The sequence below is a fragment of the Corticium candelabrum genome, chromosome 5 (assembly GCF_963422355.1).
Source record: "Corticium candelabrum chromosome 5, ooCorCand1.1, whole genome shotgun sequence".
Classification (NCBI taxonomy): Eukaryota; Metazoa; Porifera; class Homoscleromorpha; order Homosclerophorida; family Plakinidae; genus Corticium; species Corticium candelabrum.
In genome coordinates, this window is record NC_085089.1 from 2,095,669 (window position 1) to 2,119,020 (window position 23,352).

Below are 23,352 nucleotides of genomic sequence, written 5' to 3' on the forward strand. Positions count from 1 at the left end.
TCCGAGACGTATAGCCCTCTAAGCATGCGTGTGTTTCTAAAAATTGTATGTGCAGTAGTTGTAGACATTCCAAGATTCGTTACCGAGCAAAACTCTACACCACAGATATACCTGTACAAAAATAAACGGCAGTCCTACCCTAATGAGTTTACTTTGAAGTCGGTTTCCCTGACGACTCAACGAGAAGTAGCACGAAAGCACAAAATAGGGACAAGCCGCTGCAATCTAAAATAGATTGCATGTGCACTATAATTAATCCTTCAGACATCCTTCATACACCGGCAGTCATCGACTCAGTCATCTCTCAGCGGCATCATGATGTTTTTACTCCTAGCGTGTCTCCTCGTTTCTCCGTTGTTGTCATCTGCAGTAACCACTGAAACATCAGGTAAGTAAGTAAAGATGGTCTAGCTATAACACATAGTACGCATATTAGAGCTGACTGCATGCACCTGTGTCCACGTCACAGCTGCATGTGTCTGAACTTCACGTGTTCAATTATTCTTCGCGGTGCCATTCTTCATTACAGTATGAGAAGACAGTACGTACCGAAAAGATGGTGTGTGTGTGTGTGTGTGTGTGTGTGTGTGTGTGTGTGTGTGTCGCGCGCCTGCACACGTGTGTCCGGTAGCTCACGTTCTTAATTAGGTGTACAAAATAAACTGTTATAGCAACAGAGCTCATAAAAGTGTTGATGGTCATGTTACAGTGTCCGCCGTTCCTTCGTTATGATAGCTGTAACTCAGTTAGTCTACCCGACGGTATCATTTTCGTTTAGCAAAGAAACTAACGACATTGTTCTCTTTGTGTATTGTTCAGGTTCTTTGACGGCTCTGCGCGGTGTCAACCCTACTATCGCTGTTACCGGAACCCAATTAATACAGTCACCGCTGCTCATGCCCAGTAAGGATAACACGTTCATGAAATTTCGTTTCAAATTGGGAGACCAGCGTTCCTATCTCGTCGGTATCAAAACAATTACCTGCTATACGGATTTAGGAGGCAATTTGCAACACACTTCCTGGTCTAGTAAACTCTACGTTGCCGTGAAAGAATCTACTCGAGTAACTCAGCGAGTTTGTATACGACTTAACGACGTGAAAACATTTCCGAGAGAATGTCAAAGTTTCAAAGTCACGCTACAGTTCGACACCGGCAACGTACCGCTTCTTCTCGCTTTAGTAGACTTTGGTACCTACAATGTCTGCAAACTAAGTCATCCCACAAGCTTTCAGTGTGTCACAGACTTAAGCAGCGGAGACTGTGGCATTCGTAACGACGCTTGCGGTCTTGTTAACTGGGAGATACGACCAACTTCCTCTTCATCAAATTTCGAAACGTCAAACCCGTCGTGCGAGCAACAAACGCTCGGATTTCCACTGCTGAAAAAGAAAATGTCGAACAAGTGCTCGTACGACCTTCAAATCACTGAAATGCAGCCGTCGGGATTTTCTATCATTAGACCGAACCTCGGTCATGTCGCCCAGTCGATTGGTACCTACCGCAGACGTAAACGCTCAACTGAATACTCGCTGTACTTAGATCCGTCAAACGCCAATGGCGGCGTGGCTATCGGTATCCTCGATCTGCCTGTCGTTCAACATTCGAGTGTGAACGCCTTCCTCGGTTTCTTGTACGAAATGTTCGAGACCGGGCTTCACGACATTATGGTGGCGGCTGTCTGTACGTCGGACCCCGCCAATTACCTCGTACCACTCGATCGATACTCATTGCATTACCACAAAGTCAACCTAGACGGAACAGGCGATAGTGGCCGAATATGTCTCGACATTCACGAGTACGTGCTTCCGGAAATGTGCTCGAGTTTTGCAATACAACTCCACGGTGCCGCCGTTGGGACCCCTCTTGCGGTCGATACAATTTCTTTCTCTTCCAGTTTGTCAGAGCTCAGCTGCAGTAAGAATGCAACGTCTTCTTTCTGACCGGTTTACGTAGAACTAATTTTTTTATAATTTAGATGCAGCAGAAAACGTTGCATCGAAAAAATGAGAAGACAAGAACTCTAATCATGCAAGCACTCAACGAACATCAACTGTTGTAAACAAACGACCGAGTACTGTTGTTTCTTACGCTAACGTTTTACGCTATTTCAAATTTGTGCTATTGTTTACGTAATGTTATAATTACGTGCTCTAAAAAACATGTAGCTGCAGCATTTCTGTGTATGGTGTTTGGTGTACACTGCTAATTTATAACTAGCTAGACAAATAAGACTGTGTCCGCACTAAACTAGTTTGGAAAAACTTGTCTAGAATCTAAACACGTCTAGTTGAGGGCGCCCGCACTTAGCTTTCTCACGTACGGGACCTGCTGTGACATTCGGGATGGACCGGTATGAGCCAGTGGCGTTAGTGCACTAACGCCAAACTAATCATGATTTGGTCCCAGCTCTATGATAAACATGTTTAGTGCCAATGCAGCCACGCTACGTTGCAAATACGTTTAGATCTAAGCTAAACAACTTTCACTGCAGCATAGTTTAGTGCGGACACGTTCTAACATTATGCAAACAGCATATTTCCATTTGGGTATCTAGAATTGTATAGAATTGCCAATTTCTGTCTAGAAGACTATCACAATCCGCCTCCTTTAGCTGTTGCAGAACAAATAGATTAATTAATTAATTAAGAAAAAGTCATACCACAGATAAGATAACCAAACACTGAAACGACACTGTAATACATCAGAACGTTAGGTATAGGGTACAGTATCTACTCACTTGAGCTATACCAAAGACAGTCAATCAGCTAACTGACAATGTATACACGGGTTTACTCTGTTACTGTCGATTAATTAATTAATCAACTTACTACTAACATTCCGCTTACTACGCAACGTCCCGAGATGGATGCGGTCAAGACGCGCGTGAGATCTCAGTCTCACGCATGCATATGAGGCATGAGCCTCATATATGAGCCTCAGAGGGGTGACAGCTAGATGACAAATCTGAAAGTAAAATGTCTTAAACTGTGAAATGATAGATTCTACTGTAGGACTTATGACAACTGTATATAGAGGCCACTGTTGCAGCCCAAAGAAATAGGCTGATTTGTGATATTGACGCCCCACACGAACCTACTAGATGTTAACATCAATATTGTAGCTAGATGGACTACCCTTTACATACCATACTTTGTAGGTAAGTACCTAATACATCATAATAATTGTCACCTAGCTTAGTATTGTTAAGACGCAAGTATGTCAATTTGGAATAACAACAGATAAAGAGTGAATATTTAATATAAATTATTTAAGAACAATGTTGGTAAATCAACAGTTGGGGCCCCTTGGGTCCATTAGGCCTTTGTCCAATTCAACCAGCAACAAAATACAACCCTCAACACCATCACGGGAACTAAGCACAAAAACCTGTGATCTGAAGTGCACCCATTTCATATACTCTAGTAACCCTATAAAACAAATGGATTAAAGTTAACTCAAACTGTAACAAAAATCATAACCCAAAAGAATCGATAGCCACACACTATTACAACACTTCAAAACTTGACATCATGTACAACTCATCAGCTACCGTAGGTACTCTCTCAATGACATAAGAGATACTAGTATCAAAGACAAACAACAAATAATACCACAAGTGCAGCACAATGCACACGTTTTCACAGCGTAAACTGTCGATGGTGAACTCTGCAAGCAACTTGTATTGCATCAACAGTAGCTGGACCATCTACATTACCAAAACAATCAATCTCACCAAATAAGCACAACAAACCATAATAATTAATTAAATCACTTAGACCTGCAGACACACAATAGACATATGCTACCGACATGCTACCGATACACCCAAGATATCTCACTTATCAAAGGAAAAAGTAAAAGATGACATAAAGGTAAACAAGAAACAAATCCATAACCACCAACAGCAGTGAAATAAAGTACAAACTCCAGGAATTACCCAATCGAGATAAGGCCAGCACAACACCCCCACACAACAAAATTGTACACTAAAATTATTAGTAATAATAAAAAGCTAGATAAGACAGCAAATGAATACTGTATAAATGCTATATATTTTTCAATGTAGTCTACACTATAAAAACGTTAAACCCAAAAATGTCAAATAGTAATTAACACATAAGATACACATGCATTAGACAGCTCACAAAACATTTAGAAGTACTGTATACAAAAATTGTCAGTGTGTTAACATAACCAATACTAAACAGCAACTCATAGTATATGTCCTGTCAATTTGCTTATGCACAATGCATACGCATGACTTGCTGCTTTCGGTCACCAAAATGCTCACTATATACACAATGCGTAAGAGTGAATTTAGACGGTTCATGCATACCTGCACTGTAGAAAATTATCTCCTCTATCAAGTTGACACTAATTCTAACACATTTTCTAGTTAACTTATTTGACAAAGTTATGAACTACATATTGTTACACAAACTCATTGCAACTAACCCAACGTAAAGTAGTCTGTAACACCAATCTCTTCCCTGGCACTCTCCACAGCGTGCTTTATAGCAAACAGAACGGAACATGACATACAAAGTGGAGGTTCTCCAGACGCTGCAACCAAATTCCAAGGAAAACGTATAGCAGCATTCTTCAACTATACAATCAACAATAATCCTACTTTTCGATCTGAGAATACCGACTGGATTGGGAGCGTCTTTCAAGAGACTCACTCTAAAGTCAGCCGGAATATCTTGGCACAGTGGAGGTTTATACTCCTGTAAACAGAAAACAACTTCTCAAGTTGCTACAAAAAACTCAAAAAAATTATGTTGCACCCATGTATTGCATGTCAGCAACTCTCCTGTCTCTGGATCATGAATAAAACGTTCTGACAGCCAATACCCAAGACCCATAATAAAGGCACCCTCAGCTTGACCAATATCAATATCTGGATTCATGCTAGAAAAACAGCAAGTGCACACTGTAATACGTTCAAACGTACATTGGAGTTAATAATGGAGTTAATATTAACATTGGAGTATTATATTATTGACTTTGCTACTGTTAATAGTAATTATTATTCTGTGCAAACCGACTGGACACTGCCAGCATGCTGACCACTCATTCATTCAACCCACTATACCACCTATCTATTCGCTTCTTTGTTTCAAGCAAACAAACCAAGGCAACAGTTGGATGAAGGAGAAACTGACCACACAGAATTGAAGATATTTTTGTTTTGATTTTTGCTATATAATAAGAATCATACAAACATTTTGTCGTCAGAATCCTAACCTGACAAATTACTACACAAAATATACTAGTAGTTCACTAATTACTCTGCATTTCAACCTTGAATAACAAATCTGAAATCGCCAAGTCTGAGTAGTAACCTGCCTTATCCAAAAAAATTAATTAGATTAAAGTGCTTGTGACAACAAACCAACCTTTTTGATAGTGATCAACAGGCTTAATTAAGCCATCTTTCTGGTTTACTTCTAGTATAGTTAAAGTAGAGTTGTCGTGCTTTTGTGTATCAGGAAATACATTCCAGGGTACTGGTATAGTATTTTACCTAATACTAGTAACAGACAAAGCCAGAAGTGTCCAATTTTGCCCATCATGCTCTACACACTATCGTCGTAATTGAACTGCCTAACAAACTTACTTTATCTCTACAAAATGTCACTGTTTACCTTTCACCACAGTCATACAAAACATCTACTCTGCGTATCACGTTTTCACCAGTTAATACGTCCAATTCTGCTTCAGTAACTGTCACACCGTAAGTGTTGTATTCAAACGGACCAAGCTCCGGTTTAGGAATCTCAACCCTAGTCATAAAATGAACACAAACTATCACATACCCACTATCAGTCATGGTCAATTCATTCTCACCATGCCCTAGCAGATAAATCTCTGTCCTCATCTTTGCACTTCTTGATAACATCTTTCCATGTGGCGTCTTCGGGTAGTCCCTTCCGTATTGGTTTCAGTCTTTCATTCAGCTGTTGGCATGCTTGCAACACAGCCTAAACCATCAATATCAAGCCAACACAGATATGCACTGACACAAAAATATCACCTGGCAATTCAATTCACTAGCAATGCTTCCTCCAGATATCGAGTCTACAAAAATATAATGTAATTCAATGTAAATGCAGTTCAGCTGCAACAAGGGTGCTGTACTGTTTGCTGCTGTAAGAACATTTGTAGGTTTGATTTTAAAAATGCTCAAATCATCAATGCCAAGAGCTGAGGCAGCCACCTGAATAACCTAACAAATACACAGAGCAACTGTAGAAATCCCATGTACAGACAAGTCACTAGCCAGCACTGCTGACCTTAGTGTTGATGCCTTGCCCCATTTCAATGCCTCCATGGGAAATGGCAACAGATCCATCTGCACCATAAATGGAGACAAGTACTGAGAAGCGGCCCCATGATATGTCCATTCCATACTTCAAAGGCACAACAGACAAACCACGCTTCTTCCATCGGTTATCCTGCAAGTTAAACAATTGAATCACAACCTCAAGACCAAACAGATAGATTGCATACTGTAAAACATCTTCAAAGTTACACTACAAATTCTTAATATAAACAAGATAAATTGTAAGCATTACAGAATCATCTATTACTCAGTTTAACAATAGAATTGTCTTCATACATTTATATCTAAATCATTTGTTCCATCTACATCAACAACTTCAGTAAGTAGCCTAAACATTTCTTAATAAAAGATTATGTAAATGATTTGAGCATGATAGCTTCAAATTTAGACTTCTTCAACTGACAAGTTCTTTAGTAAAAACAGACAAAAACAAACAAACAGAAAAACAAATTCACAAAACAAGCAAACAGACAACTGCATACAGAGATACACAAAATCATCAACCAATATACAGGTCTTTATATTCCACAAAAACAGAAAAACTTGCATAACATCCAGCTGACAATAAGTTGTCTGATCAAATATATATATATATAAGTATATAGTAGTATATAGTATATATACTACTTATATATAGTAAATATATAAGTAGTATATAGTAGGAACCTCTCACTGCATGTCTACACTGTATTATTAATCCTAGATCTAATGTCATCATAAATGATCAGTAATATGATAAAACAAACTCTAGCCCTCAAATTTAACAAAGCCACATCACACTATTGATCAACAAGATATCACACATATAAGCAACCTTGTTGAAAGCTGCCACTTCTCGTTGCCGTTTTTCATATTCAGCAGAATTTAGAAGTTGGATCCACAAAGATGACAAATTACAATAGCTCAGACATTGTCCATGAGGTGTCATCTGTCCTTTCTGGTACAAATTAATGTATCGAACTTCATTGGGATTCTTTCCCAGCTTCTTTGCAACATGCTCCATAATCGACTCGAGAATAAATACAGATGAGACTGAGCCTGAAACACATACCTATATCAAACTCCTCCAAATACATTGCATCAATTTGCAAGCATGCAAACTATGTACACAAAACATAGAAATGGTAGACATTAAGGTTTAATTTCTGGTATCCAATAGTACCATAATTGAGTAAAGCAGTGGCAGTAGTAAATTGTATAAACTAACATGTGAATTTGCCAGACATCTAAAGCTAAATATATAAATAGCAAGCATTGCTACTATAGGTATCTACCAACACTTGCTGCTTACTCCATTCAAACTTCCATTAATTCATCTACATTCATTCAATAACAGTGATTAGATTTTACACTAATTGCATCAGCACTCCAAAATTCCTAAAATTGTTATTAGCTGTTCTAGCACATATACAATTCATAAGAACTGCATACCTGGAGCTCGACACCAAGTGTTTCTCGCTTTGTGAGTTCGACAGCCTCTAAGATCAAGCTGCCAATGAGGAATGTAATAAGCTGTGACACAAAGCCATCAAAAGAAACCACACTTTCCACTCAACAATAAGTACTACATACCATTATCAAAGAAATGCTGAAAGTCGTCTAGAGTTTCATCATTGTTAGAGAAACCAAAATCAGAGTAAACAGTCATCACTACTGCCAAGATACGACCAATATCGTCAAAGCCAACCTGGTTAAATACAAAGCTAGTAGTATTCCTCAGAAAAGCCAAAACACAACTCACTTGGTAATCAGCCATGCAAGGATCTCTACTACCAAACATTTTCATGTTTGCCTCCAGATCCAACACAACTCTGACAGGTCTGCAAAAATTTTTGAAACCATCAATAAAAACAGTTGCTACGTTTCCATAAACTTGCCTTCGAAGAGTGTAAGCAGCAACACTTGCTGCAGCCGCGGTGTGTCCACAATTGGTCAGTTTGCCTCCAAACCCACCTCCAATACGTCTCACAGACACATTCAAACTGTACATAGCACGACATACATAAAACACTGCTTTCACAAGTGTAAAATAATACGTAAATCTCTGATTTGATCACTTATGCCTGAGTTGATATGTTTATTTTGTTCTCATTAATGGCACAAGTACAGTACAAAGTCACATACATAGTATTCAGAGCAACCCTGACCCAAGATAGTGTAATCAACTCCACTAAAACATTACTTTTACACAACAAAATCCCTCTTGAATACTAACATTATCTGATGTTACAATGTAATAACATGATCAAATACTGACCTGCTGTTGGTAATACCCAAAACATGAGCTACTACTTTCTGAATCCTAGTAGTGCTCTGTGTAGAACTAAACACATCAAACCCATCCTCAGTTGGAACAGTTAGACAACGCTGAAAACATAACACCTCAATGAAACTGTATGCAACAAACAAGAGCAAACAACTGAAAATATACTCATGCAAGTACATTAGCTACCTGTGTCTCCATATGGAAATGAGCTTGATTTCCACAAGATACTCTTCCAGTAACCTGATGTGCTGACTGTTGCCATGCAGTCACAGGGTCACCATCTCCAGACACAATTGTATCAGGATGATCAGGATACAAAGAGTCTGCCTTTATAGCTTCTTCCATAGATAATATTGGCTTCCCCAAGCTGTCATAACAGCATTCAACTAATCGAGCAGCAGCATAAGCTTGAGCCTGAGTTTCTAAATATAAAATTTATTACCACACAATACCTACACCATATAAACCAGTATCATTCATACTACACAGCACAAAATAAAATGTATTTGTCTTTGAGAGTTTGTGTTTCTATCATTATGTCATCTGTGGACCAGCTGTGCATTTCCCAGTTAGATTGAGTTATTTCAGCCACAGATCAAAGTTGCATACACCTATTAACTCATTACATGTTTGCTCATTACTGTCAATTTCTTCTACCCCATGCAAACAAACACTATATACAAAAAACAACAGCAACACTCTTATTAGCTACCTTTTAGTAATAACATTCTATCATCCAGACAAGTGTATAGGATAGTCTAGAGTGAACAATGCAGTCACTTCTGGATGTATATACAACTCCTGGTCTTCATTGCAACAAATGCATAAATACAAAACTACACTATGTCTCTACACTATCAGTGTCTTGGTCAATAGCCAAGGTACACTAAATCCCCAACTCCGACTCCTGCTTCCTGTGCTAGTGTACACATAACAACAATGCATCACAATAAATGCACAATTGGCACACTGCACAACAAACAGGACTTAATAAATATGCTCCCTAAATCATGTTAGCTCATAAATACACTGCTGAACACTGTCCATAGAACATAGACTACGACTGACCTGCAATAACTAAGCCCAAAGCCTGTCCAGCAAAGCTTACCGTGTCATTAGCAAAAACCTAAATAAAATTCAACTAACACAATAGCATTAGTGTTTCTATGGCTTTAGCAACACTTACTGGTTCAACGCATGTTGCAGAACTGTCATACCAATTGTTGACTCCACCATGTGGAATGTCATTAGCACCAAGAATCTGAATAACACCAGGCATAGACTGCCCATGACATAAACACAAGTAACATAACTCTGACTGCCAGTCATTCTCGTTCAACAAGTTACCATTACCAATGCCTTGGATACATCCATAGAGAGTAATCTGGCATTTGCCTAAATTTTAGTAATCGAATGTCATGAAAATCAAATATCATAAATTACCAAATAAATTATCCTACTTGAGTTGAAAGAATGAAAGCACCGTGAACTTCATTTGGATATGTAGGAATATCATCAACATACTCTGCCTCTCCAGATGCCTGCAAAATGACAACAAAATAATCAGCCTGAATTAAGAATGGAAATATGCTTAGTCACTTGTAACTTAGCTGAGAGCTTAGGCATAGGCTTTGTTAGAGGATACTTGAGTGTATCGCTGCTATACTCCTGTGTACTAGAACTGACGTCTCTATAAATGCTATCAGCAGCAGACCGTAAGCATGGAGACACAGTTGATCGAACCATCATCACACAAAACTGCACAGAAAATGTTCAAAAAATGAAATAAATTGTGCTCTTTTCAGTAAATCAAAAAATTACTAATTTAACATTAATGCATAGGAGTCATTGAATGTCACTGGCCTACAATGACAACAATTCTTGCCTAGTGTACAACAATCATTGCACAATCAGTCATCTTTGACTGTTACTGCATTACACAGTATAGTTAAACAAATTATTCCATACAAGTCTTTTACATTTTCAATGCAGCCAAGACAGCATAAGCTCTCATTCTAATAAACCATGCTGAACAATATGTAGATAAAAAAACAGAAGTTGAATAGCAAAACGCTGCTTATATGTAGTTTGCTTAAGAAATTTGAGTTCAGTCACAGATAATTATTTAATCGCTTCTGTCTTAGAAGTGCCTGAAGGTCTAGAGTTGAATCAAGTGCATTATTGCTTTTAGTGTGATCTCAATTTTCCTACTATCATTAGCAGTCAGCACACATGTTCTACAGTATGTTCTAAGTTGCAATTTATTAACAAACAAAAACTTCATCCTCCCCACCGTACACTCTGAAGATAAATTCCTTCATATTTAGGATGCAACCTCCAGAAATGAAGCCCTTACTCCCCTCGCCACACTACATGTAAACCATGCATTCCAACTGATATAATGCTGAGAAGGTGTGGACTAAAGGCACAAATCAGTGTAATATACACACAACAAACCTTATAAAACAAAGCTATGACAAGACCCTCGCGATGTTGTCGGCTGCTTGCAGCTGGAAAATGCTGAGCATGGATTTCAGAAGATAGTACTTCAAGTGCCCCTACAAATAGCGCTACAATAAACAAACATTTACACAACTGTAAGCATGTACAGAATATACCCTGAATAGCATCCTTTATCTGCCTTCCTTTCATAAAGTTCTCAGTCTTCACTGCCTTAGTCTTTTGTACATACATTCATAAAAGAAGTCGTGCATAAATATGAACTAAACGAATACAGTACTGCATATATATGTGTTTTCTGACACACCAAGTGATAACCGATGCCTCCAAACACAAAGTGTGCCTGTTTCACTGCTCCATCCTGACTAGGCACCACAGAAAAAGCAGCATTGACATATGCATGCGCATTCTAAAGAGCAGTAACTACGCAATGACATTTCCAGGATCACATATAATCAATATGCTTGCAGTGAGTTTACCTTGCTACGAGGCATAACTTTGAATGTACAAAATTGTTCCCCTTGTTCGCTGCCTCTTATCGTCATATCAACAATAATCTAACAAAATGTTACAAACAAGTACTTTAGTTAAATCCCACACTTGCAGTTTTCAATACAATATATTTCAGCCATCTACACATGCAGAATACAGTTGAATGACAATGTTAATTAAACAGTTTGATTCATGATGACAATTAGACCACAAAGTACTACGTAATTACGGTATGCAAACATAAGTTGGATCAAATTTTATTTTCATGTGGAAAACAAGCATAGTTGTTACAGCCAACATTTCACTGAATGATACGTAAACAAAAATACTATACAGTCTAATGGTTATCTAAACATCTACTATTCTCTTTGTTTGGCTAACTACACCTTGTCGGCCATATCAAGTTGAAGAAAAGATGGAATGTCTACTGTTTCTTCTGAACTACTATGATGGACTAAATGAACAAAGAAACGACAAATTGAAATTTACTGAGATAACATACAGTTGATGCTAACCTATTGTCAAACACGCTCCAGCACCATCTAAAATGGTAACCAAATCTGAGGGAAATTCTGGATGACTCTTTGCCATCATCAGATTGCCAGCCCAAGTAGCTACCTAACAAACAGAAAACAAAGCAAATGCTACACAACTGCATCCTAAAATCTATGTGTAGCACATTACATTTCGAACTGCAACATTAGCAACCTACACAAACATTCATCAGAATGAGAATGTCAATGACAACATTTGTGTTTTAACTATAGGAAACCTTGTACAAGTGATCTGCCAATGCCTTGTATTTGGGTTCTGTTGACTCATTTTCTTTCAGTACTTGAATGAAACGGGAAAGCGTAACTGCACTTCCAATAGTCACGCAGTCATCAGTGACCTAAGTATATAAACACATTATTCATGTGGTATGTGTGCATGTGCACGCACGCACGCACGTGTGTGTGTGTGTGTGTGTGTGTGTGTGTGTGTGTGTGTGTGTGTGTGTGTGTGTGTGTGTGTGTGTGTGTGTGTGTCTTGTCTATCTGTCTGTCTGTCAAATCTTTTCATGTCTGTCTGTCTGTTTGTTTGTCTGTGAATATGCATATTTAAAATACAACAAAATCTCAATCAGAAACTTAAAGGCAAACCTAAAGTATTTTACATAATCACTCACTACCTACTCAGACCCCATATTGAAGTCAAAAAATCACCAGAGATTATTTACAACAACTTGACAGTCAACATTTCTAATAATATTATGCGAAACAGGTTACTCTTGGTTGAGAAGTTGCTAAGAGAGTAAATCCTAACAGAAATTCTGAAGTTAGGCTGGCTGCATATGTGTGTGTCTGTTAACAGAACCTCTCAGTTATGCCAGTTTAATTAAGATAGAAGATTTGATTCTTGGAAACACCATTCTTGGCACCTTTCTTCCTGTCTCACTGCCCAGGCACATCATGCTTTCTAACAGCTTATTAAACTACTGCACATGACCATCGTCTGTAAAGATATGCTAACCATGTACGTTTGCATGTCTGTCTGTCTGTTAGTCCGCAAATTCAATACAACCATGCATTAAACAGTAGACATACTTTGACTCTATGCAGTTCTGGTATGTACTTAATATCAAGATACACATCAGAAGACTCTTCATTCTTGAAAACTCCTTCAGTTTCAATAAATCAATTAACATAACAAATACTGTATATTATGTTATAAACATTTCACACCTCTTGCTGTTTGTCCAGCCACAATCCTGACTACTTTTCTTGCATCACTATGAAAGGCAATCTCCTTCAGTGCTGCTACTAGAGATCGAGGTTTCAACCACAACTTGGGTGCACCACCATTTTGAGGCACAAATACGTATTTCTCACAAGGACAGTCCCCGCAAGACATAGAGCACTTAAACTGTCCATTTAGATCCTGTCAAAAATTGTCACATATCAGTACACTGATATAACTTATTGATACAACTGCAAGACCTCAATGTCAATAGGATTTCGTTCAGCCGCAAATGTTTTCATTGAATCAAGGATAGGTCTGTAGCCTAAGCAATAGATTGCAAGAGAAAAACTTAAAATTAAGTAAAGGTATGGAGCATAATACATTGAGACAAAAAGCACCTGTGCATCTGCAGATATTTCCATCAAAGTTGTCTTCAATCTGTTGCTCGGTAGGTCGAGGATTTTGTTTCAGCAGCCCAAACATGCTCATTACGATGCCTGGACTGCAAAATCCACACTGACTGCCATTACCATCTGCTAGTCTCTCTTGTATCTGATGAAAACCATCTCGAGAGCTGCAAGTACACAATTCAACACTTTTACCTCTAATTTAAAACAAATGCATGTTTACACCATTTCCATCTCTGTGTGGGAGCAACAAACTGATTTAATTTAGTCTACAAACAACCCCTAACGATCTAATGAACCTTTCACATTATTATCAAAGTATTTCACGTGCAGGAGCCCATCAGTGTCCAAATGGAGCATGAGACAGGCAAGTCAATGTTATAACGTCACCTACTTCTTGTACTTCTCTACCATGATGTCATTGTCCTACTGATGGTGTAACCAAACGTCTTTGTATAAATGCAAGCGTGGAAGCGTGGAATTTAACTTTGTATAATATTTTGCTTCATTTGTTCTACATGCCATTATCACATAAAGCCATCCATGCTGTTGTCTTTCCATCTATCATATTGCTTAGCTTCCCTTCACTTCTTCTACAAAGGCAATTCAGTGACAGCTAAAGATACAGATGCGTTTGCCTCCTAATATGATGTAGCCTCAAAATCTGGAGCACTGTGGTTTAGATTAAACAAATCTGAGATAGATGGCCTTGCATACCTTCCCTCCAGTTAAAGTCGGGTTTGCCTTCAAGCCACTTGTACAAAGTACAGCACAATAGAGTAGTAAGCATGAGGTCAGCTGCACATGCATAAGCCTGTCTTTGCAAAAAATCTCACATTCTGGAACATGTAAGATGTACTTTTCAGTGGGACTCAAAGTGCACGAACAAAAATAAAATGCTGACAAACAATTCAAGAGACGAAATTTATCAACATCAAAAAAGTTTTTGGTTTAGAGTAATTGTCACCTACCTAACTCACTACAAGACAACAATACACTAAACTAAACAAAACTAAACAACTTGTTGTAAATGGTCATCTGACACTTAAAGACCTGAACTGAGGCAATTTATTGTATATGCCGTATTTCTGCAAATAGAGCCCAATGCTTAAATAAAGCCCAGTGGTGACCCTATAACAAAATAATAATGGCCCCTGCTCAATTAATGCCCCACTGGGGTAGTATTTCAAACCCAGTTATACCACCTGATGGCTCCTAGGATGATACCATTCACTGCTTTAAAGCAGACAGACCTTGTCCCAAAGGATGAGAATTACTCAGGAACAAACTGGCTGAAATGAACAACCAGATAGAGCCACTAACTGATGATGAAGATTCAACGTATGGAACAGACCAGGAATACAACTCAAGTGAAAGCAACAGTAGACAGAATACATAAGACTGTAAGATTAGATGATGGTAGTTTGACTGTTCCGTGTTGTTTGTGTGTAGTGTAATGGTATGCCAACGTACAATGCAACAGTCTCTGTACTTGCAAAATAATAATGTCCAATGCTCAAACAATGCCCATGTTTCAGAACTATGAAAAATAGTGCCCCATTCACAAAAATGTGGTGTTTGTTTTAACTATTTGGAATTAACAACAACAAAAAAAGAGTACAACTAAATGCGTTCTATATAGCTCTACTGTGTATACATGTGTACAGGGACTATTTTTCAATAACTAGACACTTTAGAACGAAACAGAATGAGTAATATCAGAGCTGCCAACTCTCCCACATTGAGCGGGAGACTTCCACATTTGGGACCCTTCTCCTGCCTACCCGCATTTGGCATCAAATCTCCCACATTCTGACCATTGGTGGGTGTGACCAAAATGATGGGCGTGCCTGTTCTGTGTACTGTACCTGTACCCTACAGTTTTAGTACATGCATGTGTACGTACATACTTGATATCCCAATATCAATTTCTATGTGCCAGCCCCTCTCTTCATCCAGCTCTTTCATAATATACTTGGTCAAATACATGTACAGTACCGACATAGAAGGAGGAGTCAATCAGACGTGGAAAAGAGGGAGGGGCTGGCTACCTGATAACCATATGTATTGCTGGAAAAGCGATCGAAGAAGGTCACAAGAAAATAGAATCCAGAACATCCCAACTAGCCATGAGAATGTGCATGTACTTTGTTCTTAGATTATATAACAGGCAGTAGTAGGTACAGTACAAGTTCTGTGTTTAATTAACTATCGTGTTTAGTAAGTAGTGTTGATGCTGTGTGTCGCTAATTAGGCACATTAATCAATCTGTTATACATTTGTTGAACTATAATTAAATTAATAATGGCTTCTACTCCAACTGGGCATGCAAATACTTAAATTTTGATTAGATATTATTTAGATATATTTTTAACACTTATTACAATATAAATTTATTGATATTAATGCTATTGTAGGCGTGTCCAAAAATTTTAAACTTACGCATTTTTTCCTACAAACTCACGCATTTTGACAATGTTAGGTTGGCAGGTCTGGAATATATACTTACTTGCCAAGGCCTTCCGTTGTTACTACATCACAGTTATCAACAGAGATAAGAGAAAAGAGGCACTAAACCAAGTGCACGTGACAAATTCAAAAAAACCCATACAGAAACTCAAGTTTTCTCTTATTTCCTACAGAATTGACTGAAATCGTCCTCTTGCAGTTGCTCGTCAAGTCCATTTGCGTGATGGCAACAACACACGCTCCACAGCCGCCCTCGTTGCACATCTGCTTTGTTCCTTTGAGGTGAGGTTGACATCTAAGCCACTGATTTAGAGTAGCGCTAGGATTTACGTTGTGCAACTTGTAAAGTTTTCCATTGACAGAAAACGAAATACAGCCTTCTTTGTCACTCATTTTTGCGCTACCCAAACGCACGTGACCTTCCGTTGGTCTGCAAGTTCCCGTATAATGAATACTTTCCAGCGAATGTACTGTACTGTACTGTACGTATGTATTGTGGTATGTCAACGCCATATTTTATGTATTACCTTTCTACCATCACAGTGTATCAGAACTTTCAAATCCAGCGTTTACAAAGTTATTCTCTGAATCAGAGTTTGTTCAATATGCAAATATAAATCTAGGATAAATATTGTTAACTGCAATTTATTGATTGCTGACATGCAACTCAATATAATTAAACTATCAAATCATAAACAAAAATTACACGATCATATCACTCTACACCGTGTGACAAAAGAACAAGAATGCCAGGACTTTGAATCAATTGCAAGTCCATGTGACTGTTTTCAAACTGCATTATGAGTACTGCCTGTCTATCAGGAACTCTTCTCGTCTTGAAACGTGAATATGTTGCTCTATTCTCATTTCTTACACTAAGTGATCTCATCATGGTGGGCCACTGACTTTCATGACCATGAGCAACAAGTTCTTCAGCAAGCCACTCAGGGCAATTACACTCTAACAGCAGCTGTTTGTATGGCTCTAGCGTTTGCCTCAATGGCGTAGAGACAATACCTCCCCAGTCACGAACAGTTGCCTCAGCCAACGTATCAACCCACCCAATAATTTCTCTGTCTCTGTCTATGTTTACAGGTCCAGTGTCACCGACTGCAACTTGTAGTTGTTTCACTGTCGCTTGTAATAATTCAAGCTCCACCCAGAATCTCGCTGTCTTGTTTTTCTGCTCGCTTAATTCTATCTTCTGTTCTCGAACTTGATCTTCAAGGACATTCACCCTCTGACGTAGATTCTTAACACAGTTATGGTGTACCACCTGCAAGTACAATCAACATAGGTATAAAATTTAGCCTCGACACTAGGCCTTCCTTTGCTTTCGGTGGTCCTCCCATGCGAGGATAGCAACGGGGCGGTATCAGTGATGTTGTTGCCGTAAAGCAAAAGGACTTCCTAGTGTCGAGGCTATATTAAATTAGCACAGCAGCAACAACTGGACATCAGTTGAAGGTTAGCTGTAACACAACCAGAGGTGGCCAATTGTTGCTATGGTGCACCGGTGTAGCATGGTCCTCAAGTTTGGAGGGGCTGATCAATCACACTGCAAAAAGCCATGCCCCTTTTAATTTTTTATTCCCACAGTATGGACGTTGATGTAACCTTCACAGTACTGAAATTAATGCTGATAATGCTGATGTATTCCATCAAACAAATAGTCAAAAATTTCGTCGTAAACACACCATGCACACTAAGATTAGGCTGACTGTTTGGTAACATGAGGGGAAACACGGCGATTCTACTAAAGCCTCCCCAGCCTCCCCAGCCTCCCACCCACCCACCCCGACACTACGCCAGTGTATGGTGCCACTAGTGGTGACACAGGTTACATTGTGGCGACAGAGATAATCAGTAGTAGTGACAGAAATTTTGAGAACAAGTTGGCCTTTGCCTACGGCTTTAGCCTTGACTTCAAGCTCAAACAGTAGACCCGAAATCCCCATTCCACTTCTTTTCCCCTAGGGCCCATGAGAAATACAGAAGAAACTTCAGGAGAAAGTGACTGGGGATCCAAGTGTATGCGTACACTTCCGCCTGTTCACGTGACTATTGATACATTGAAGCCTGAACCCTACAGAATTATACATGCCTATTGGTACAGTACAGCTATCTAAGGGAAGTGTGCTAGTAGCACCAAGGCTTCTTCTTGGTGCCACTTAGAGGTACCAGGAGTTAGAGAGCTTGGCCACCCCTAACAACGCGTCTGACTACTCAATTTCCTCTTTGCACCAGCCTTGTAATTAATGTATCTCGATTTGTTGCAACTAATGTCTGTATGCAATCATGCATGGTCAACAATTGAGCATTGATTTCATGTTAATTAATATTGAAGAGCTACAAAAGTTCGTATTTTCAGATCACAATGCAATCTGTTAAAGCATACTTTTAGGTCTATATAGGATGCCATTACATCAATTAATTAATTATTAGAGCCTTTAATTATGAAATTATATAGACAAAAGTCAATTGTACAATCAAACCTCGTTCTTTGCAATAATCTCTCCGCATCCTTGATCACACGGTTGAAGTCGTCGTGCATTATAAACACAAGTACTGACGTGACTCTGCAAAGCATCCAAACTCACTAGCTCCGAACATCCCTCGTCAACAAAGTCGCAAGTTATTATCATTCGACCAAGAAGGTTGCGAAGAAGCCTAGAAGCCGGCAATAAGTCTTTTTCGGACACTTCCTTGCAGTCCTGAGGACAAGTGCGCTTTCTCTTCAGCCATTCTCGTATACAGTCATTGCAGTAACTGTGTTCGCACTGTTGAATTTGAACGGGATCTTCTAATACGCTCTGACAGATGGAGCATATAAGTTCTTCGTCGACAACGCCCTGAAAACGGTGGATGTCAAACCCCATCAACAAAGTCAACACATACGGGTCTTTCAAACTAGGCGCCTATTTTAGAGGGAGGGTGACATGCAAAATCGCTACCTATTTTATAACTTAGAAACGTTGCTTTGCCAGTCAAATGAATGCATGAATTTTTTAGAATTTTTAGATAATGTTCTAAGGGTTAAAACGAGGGTTCTTTTGGCTATTATTTGGCTCCGCCTTTCATCTTCCGGCAATTTTGAGGCGTGTCCGTCGTGACATCACAAGTTGAACGGAAACTGCTCGCGCGCAGAAGTAAATCAGGTCTACAATGGTGAAGCGATGTGTTGCGGCTGGCTGTTCTAACTCACACAGCGACCAAGTCAGCTTGTTTTCTTTCCCACGACCCAGTTCTTCGAAAGCGATGGACAGAAGCAGTACAGAGGACTAGAGACAAATGGAATGGGCCTTCACGGTATTCGGTTCTATGCAGCGACCACTTTACAGAGGACTGTTTTGAAACCGATCATCTTTTGGCCTCATCGTTTGGCATCGCCAGGCGAGCACGCCTGAAGCCAGACGTCGTTCCAACGCATTTTGTCAGAGCGAATTTGAGAACAGGCGCCTCTGGATCGTCAGCTATGTCTGTGGAACGAACACGGAAACGAACGTCCACTGGCGGTGAGAGTGAGTTGACAAGCAAGAGGGGAGCATATGAGAAGAGACAAAGAGCTAGGGTATGTAGCTATTGTGTAACGTCGTATTGACAATTGATAGAAGTGTTGCATTGTGAATGCACCTCAACGTGTGATTTGCAGTAGGCGTGTTGCTAGAAGTGTGGTTAGTAGCCTTAGGCTTGAAGTGTGAACACAACGGCGAGGCTTCGCTGCAGTCTAGACTGATTTTTATGCGTATACTTTGCAGCTTCTACAGGAAATTGTCAGCACTCCAAAAGCACCTGTGGAAAGAGAAACAGAAATGGAATCTACTTGGCAAGACAGTGAAGACAATGAGAATGAGAAGAGTGCAACTCATGCAGATATTGGTGTACAGGCAGTATGCCTACAGGATATTCCACGCAGATCCACAGTAAATGTCAGAGTTCAAGTAAAGCCAAAAACTGTCTCCAGGGGTGAATGACAGGATAGTTTGATTACTGACTAACAACCTGTGCGAATGTACGTACAAATTAGAGAATTACACATGCATGCATGTATATCAAGTGATTGTACACATGTCATATCAAGTGATTGTATACATGATAACAACACAATTTTTTATGCTTGCCTGTAGGAATTCAGGCCGTAACAAAAAAAAAAAAAAAGTACAGATGTGCAATGCTAATGTCCAGTGTGAGCTTCTGTTACCTCCAGTCTTTTCCAGTCTGCCGATATTGAAAGTACGCTGTTTGAAGGACCCACACATTCAGGCAGACTGGTTCAAATCCTTCGTGCTCTGTGATACACTTGCATGATGTTACACTTTCTTCCAGTTTCCTTTCAATGTTGTCATACTCGCAACAGCACACACATTCATCTACTGTAGGCATAACTTCGCACTGTCCACAGCTGCACCTTCATTTCAACACAACTATTTGTACTCGAGGTTGCACGTGAAAGGTATGACGTCATGCAGCTGTATATCAGGACGCTAAAAGGTATACATCATTTTTCTGCCGTGACCAGACATGATATTGCTATAAGTGAATCATGATTGGCTACTAAAGGTAAAGATAAGCTTGTCAAACGATTCCTGTACTCTCTGGTTTCCTGGTGTACGGCCACGTGACGACAGACGTCAAGTGTAAACACTCGCAAAAACCAGCGGAAAGCGATCACGAAGCTACTGCAATCATGCTTACCAGTCTAAATTCTGAAGTCTTTCATCGTTTTAAATTCTAAAAAATTCATGCATTCATTTGACTGGCAAAGCAACGTTTCTAAGTTATAAAATAGGTAGCGATTTTTGCATGTCACCCTCCCTTTAATTTAATTAGTTTAAATTATTTATAAGTCTGTGAGTTCAGTTTTGTTCAACTATCGTCAAATGTTGTTTTAATATAAAAATTAATTAATTAATTAGAATTAATTAATTAATTAATTAGAATTAATTAATTAATTAATTAAGATTAATTAATTAGGATTTTAGTAGTCAGTTGACACTAACAACTTGTGCAACTGCGCGAGGTATCTTGACTCCAAGGTCTGTAGAATGGCTGACAAGTTGAAGCAAATTGCTTGGTCTGCTATTGACAACTCTGCCACTGGATTGCAAAATTTGAGTGAAAAGATATGGTTGAACCCTGAACTGTGTTTTGAAGAACATGAAGCTCACGATGTTTTGACTCGTTTCCTAAGAGACAAAGGATTCGAAGTCGATGAGCAGTACACTTTGAAAACAGCTTTCAGAGCAAGAACAGGAGCCGACGATGGTGTTAACGTGGCAGTGATTTGTGAATACGACGCCCTTCCAAACATAGGACATGCTTGTGGCCATAATCTGATTGCAGAGGCAGGTACAGTGGCCGGCACACACACACACACACACACACACACACACACACACACACACACACACACACACACACACACACACACACACACACACACACACACACACACACACACACACACACGCACGCACGCACGCACGCACGCACACACACACACGCACGCACACACACACACACACACACACACACACACACACACACACACACACACACGAGTTCTGTATACATGCTACATGCATATACACACGTGCATGCACAGAAAAACAAAGAAAAAAATTTGCTGGAGAGGAGGAGTTGGTAGAACATTAAAGTAAATCACGTGTGAGAATGTTGAATTTCTGTATACATTTAAATTTTTAATTAAGGCATATTAACAAGAATGGTAGGTGATGACAACTTGACCAAGATCATTGGTTAACTTTCGGTGTGTGTGTGTGTGTGTGTGTGTGTGTGTGTGTGTGTGTGTGTGTGTGTGCACGCGCATGTGTGCGCGCACACACGCGTGCATGTGTGGGTGGGTGCATATGTGTGTGTGTGTGTGTGTGTGTGTGTGTGTGTGTGTGTGTGTGTCTGTGTGTGCATGTGTGTGTGTGTGTGCATGTGTGTGTGCACTGGCCAAGGCTTACACCACAGTTCCTTTTATTAATTTGAGCATTTAGAATTACTAGCGTTTGTAATTGTTGATGATGAACTAGAATTGGCTTGTAGACGCTAAGTACTTCTTAGTGTGGTAAACATCTTTTTTGTAACAGGTTGTGCTGCAGGCATTGGTATTAAAGCAGCTCTAGACACAAGCGAAATACCGATTGGCCGTTTGACTATTCTTGGCACCCCAGCTGAAGAAGACGGGGGAGGAAAAAGTCTGATGATCAAGAATGGTTGTTTTGATGATGTTGATATCGCTATGATGGTCCATCCAATGCCTGTTGAGATGCCACATGCACTTTTTGTTGCCATACACCAGTGGGTAATTACATACTCTGGCAAGGCATCTCATGCTGCTGCATTTCCTTGGGAAGGAGTCAATGCACTTGATGCAGCCATAGCTGCTTACAATGGAATTTCAGTGCTTCGTCAACAGATGAGACCGTCGTGGAGAGTACATGGAATAATCAGCAATGGTGGAACGAAACCAAATATCATACCTGAGAAATCAGAGTTACAGTACTTGTTGCGTGCCCCAACAGAAAGTGAACTAGAGACATTGATAGAGAAGGCAAGAGCCATATTTCTTGCTGCCGGTCAGACAACTGGATGCAGTGTTGATATAAAGGACGAAGATCACTGCATGAATCTAGTGAGCAACAAAACGCTCCTTGATCTATATACTAGGAACTCACTTGACCTTGGTGTCCAATTTACTCCTGATCATGTTCCAGGAATCGGTAACATTCATGATATTCCTTTAGGATCAACCGATATGGGAGATGTCTCTTATGAAGTTCCATCTATTCACCCAGTTTATAGCATTGGCACTCATGCTTTCAATCATACTCGTGAGTTTACTGCTGCTGCCAACACTCACGAACGGACATTGGTGGCTTCAAAAGCTATAGCAGGATGTGCCATTGATGTACTGACAAACCCGGAAGCTCTTAAAGCAGTCAAAGATAGTTTCAAACTGCAAATGCAGCAAGTATAAATTATCCTTCAGTTGAAAATTCTGTGCTGGGAAGGGTCTAGATTTGTAGCGACCAAATATCGTAATTGTTATAGCTTTTTGGATTTATTTGTTGAGGAAACAAAGAATAGAGTTGACAGGCGCACTGTGCTTATATTGTACACACACCCGGATCTAACTCGTGAGGCGTGGCAATCTGCGCTCCAGACCTTCATGCGCG

General features: G+C 39.6%; 3 protein-coding genes across 3 annotated transcripts; 1 reads left to right on the top strand and 2 right to left on the bottom strand.

The window, feature by feature from the left end:
• Positions 1-3,397: 3,397 nt before the first annotated feature.
• Positions 3,398-16,573, bottom strand: LOC134179277 (xanthine dehydrogenase/oxidase-like). The gene is made up of 35 exons (XM_062646135.1): positions 16,337-16,573; positions 16,206-16,267; positions 13,688-13,863; positions 13,547-13,611; positions 13,292-13,487; positions 13,154-13,227; positions 12,340-12,459; positions 12,252-12,275; positions 12,083-12,185; positions 11,954-12,021; positions 11,555-11,632; positions 11,383-11,484; positions 11,234-11,294; positions 11,073-11,173; positions 10,215-10,373; positions 10,076-10,156; positions 9,969-10,010; positions 9,802-9,897; positions 9,684-9,741; positions 8,802-9,037; positions 8,607-8,716; positions 8,227-8,331; positions 8,091-8,169; positions 7,922-8,036; positions 7,781-7,861; positions 7,164-7,387; positions 6,300-6,461; positions 6,145-6,232; positions 6,041-6,084; positions 5,854-5,987; positions 5,652-5,789; positions 4,791-4,914; positions 4,634-4,730; positions 4,459-4,566; positions 3,398-3,709 (listed from the first exon to the last, which is right to left on the bottom strand). The coding sequence occupies exons 1-35, from the start codon at positions 16,556-16,558 to the stop codon at positions 3,642-3,644; spliced, it is 3,801 nt and encodes a 1,266-aa protein (XP_062502119.1). The 5' UTR covers positions 16,559-16,573; the 3' UTR covers positions 3,398-3,641.
• A 121-nt stretch (positions 16,574-16,694) lies between these two features.
• On the bottom strand, positions 16,695-19,044 carry LOC134179278 (E3 ubiquitin-protein ligase NRDP1-like). Its single transcript, XM_062646136.1, has 2 exons — positions 18,661-19,044; positions 16,695-17,441 (listed from the first exon to the last, which is right to left on the bottom strand). Exons 1-2 carry the CDS (start codon positions 19,042-19,044, stop codon positions 16,881-16,883), a joined length of 945 nt encoding a protein of 314 aa, XP_062502120.1. The 3' UTR covers positions 16,695-16,880.
• A 2,166-nt stretch (positions 19,045-21,210) lies between these two features.
• LOC134179279 (xaa-Arg dipeptidase-like) lies at positions 21,211-23,200 on the top strand. Its single transcript, XM_062646138.1, has 2 exons — positions 21,211-21,514; positions 22,264-23,200. Exons 1-2 carry the CDS (start codon positions 21,211-21,213, stop codon positions 23,151-23,153), a joined length of 1,194 nt encoding a protein of 397 aa, XP_062502122.1. The 3' UTR covers positions 23,154-23,200.
• Positions 23,201-23,352: the final 152 nt, after the last annotated feature.

Coding starts and splice junctions, on each gene's coding strand:
- LOC134179278 (XM_062646136.1), bottom strand. CDS start 19,044: ATGGGGTTTGACATCCACCGTTTTCAGGGCGTTGTCGACGAAGAACTT. Junction 17,442..18,660: donor AGATTATTGCAAAGAACGAG/GTTTGATTGTAC, acceptor TTGTACTTGCAG/GTGGTACACCATAACTGTGT.
- LOC134179279 (XM_062646138.1), top strand. CDS start 21,211: ATGGCTGACAAGTTGAAGCAAATTGCTTGGTCTGCTATTGACAACTCT. Junction 21,515..22,263: donor TAATCTGATTGCAGAGGCAG/GTACAGTGGCCG, acceptor TTTTTGTAACAG/GTTGTGCTGCAGGCATTGGT.
- LOC134179277 (XM_062646135.1), bottom strand. CDS start 16,558: ATGAGTGACAAAGAAGGCTGTATTTCGTTTTCTGTCAATGGAAAACTT. Junction 13,612..13,687: donor AAATATCTGCAGATGCACAG/GTGCTTTTTGTC, acceptor TCTATTGCTTAG/GCTACAGACCTATCCTTGAT. Junction 9,038..9,683: donor TTTGGGCTTAGTTATTGCAG/GTCAGTCGTAGT, acceptor TTTTATATTTAG/AAACTCAGGCTCAAGCTTAT.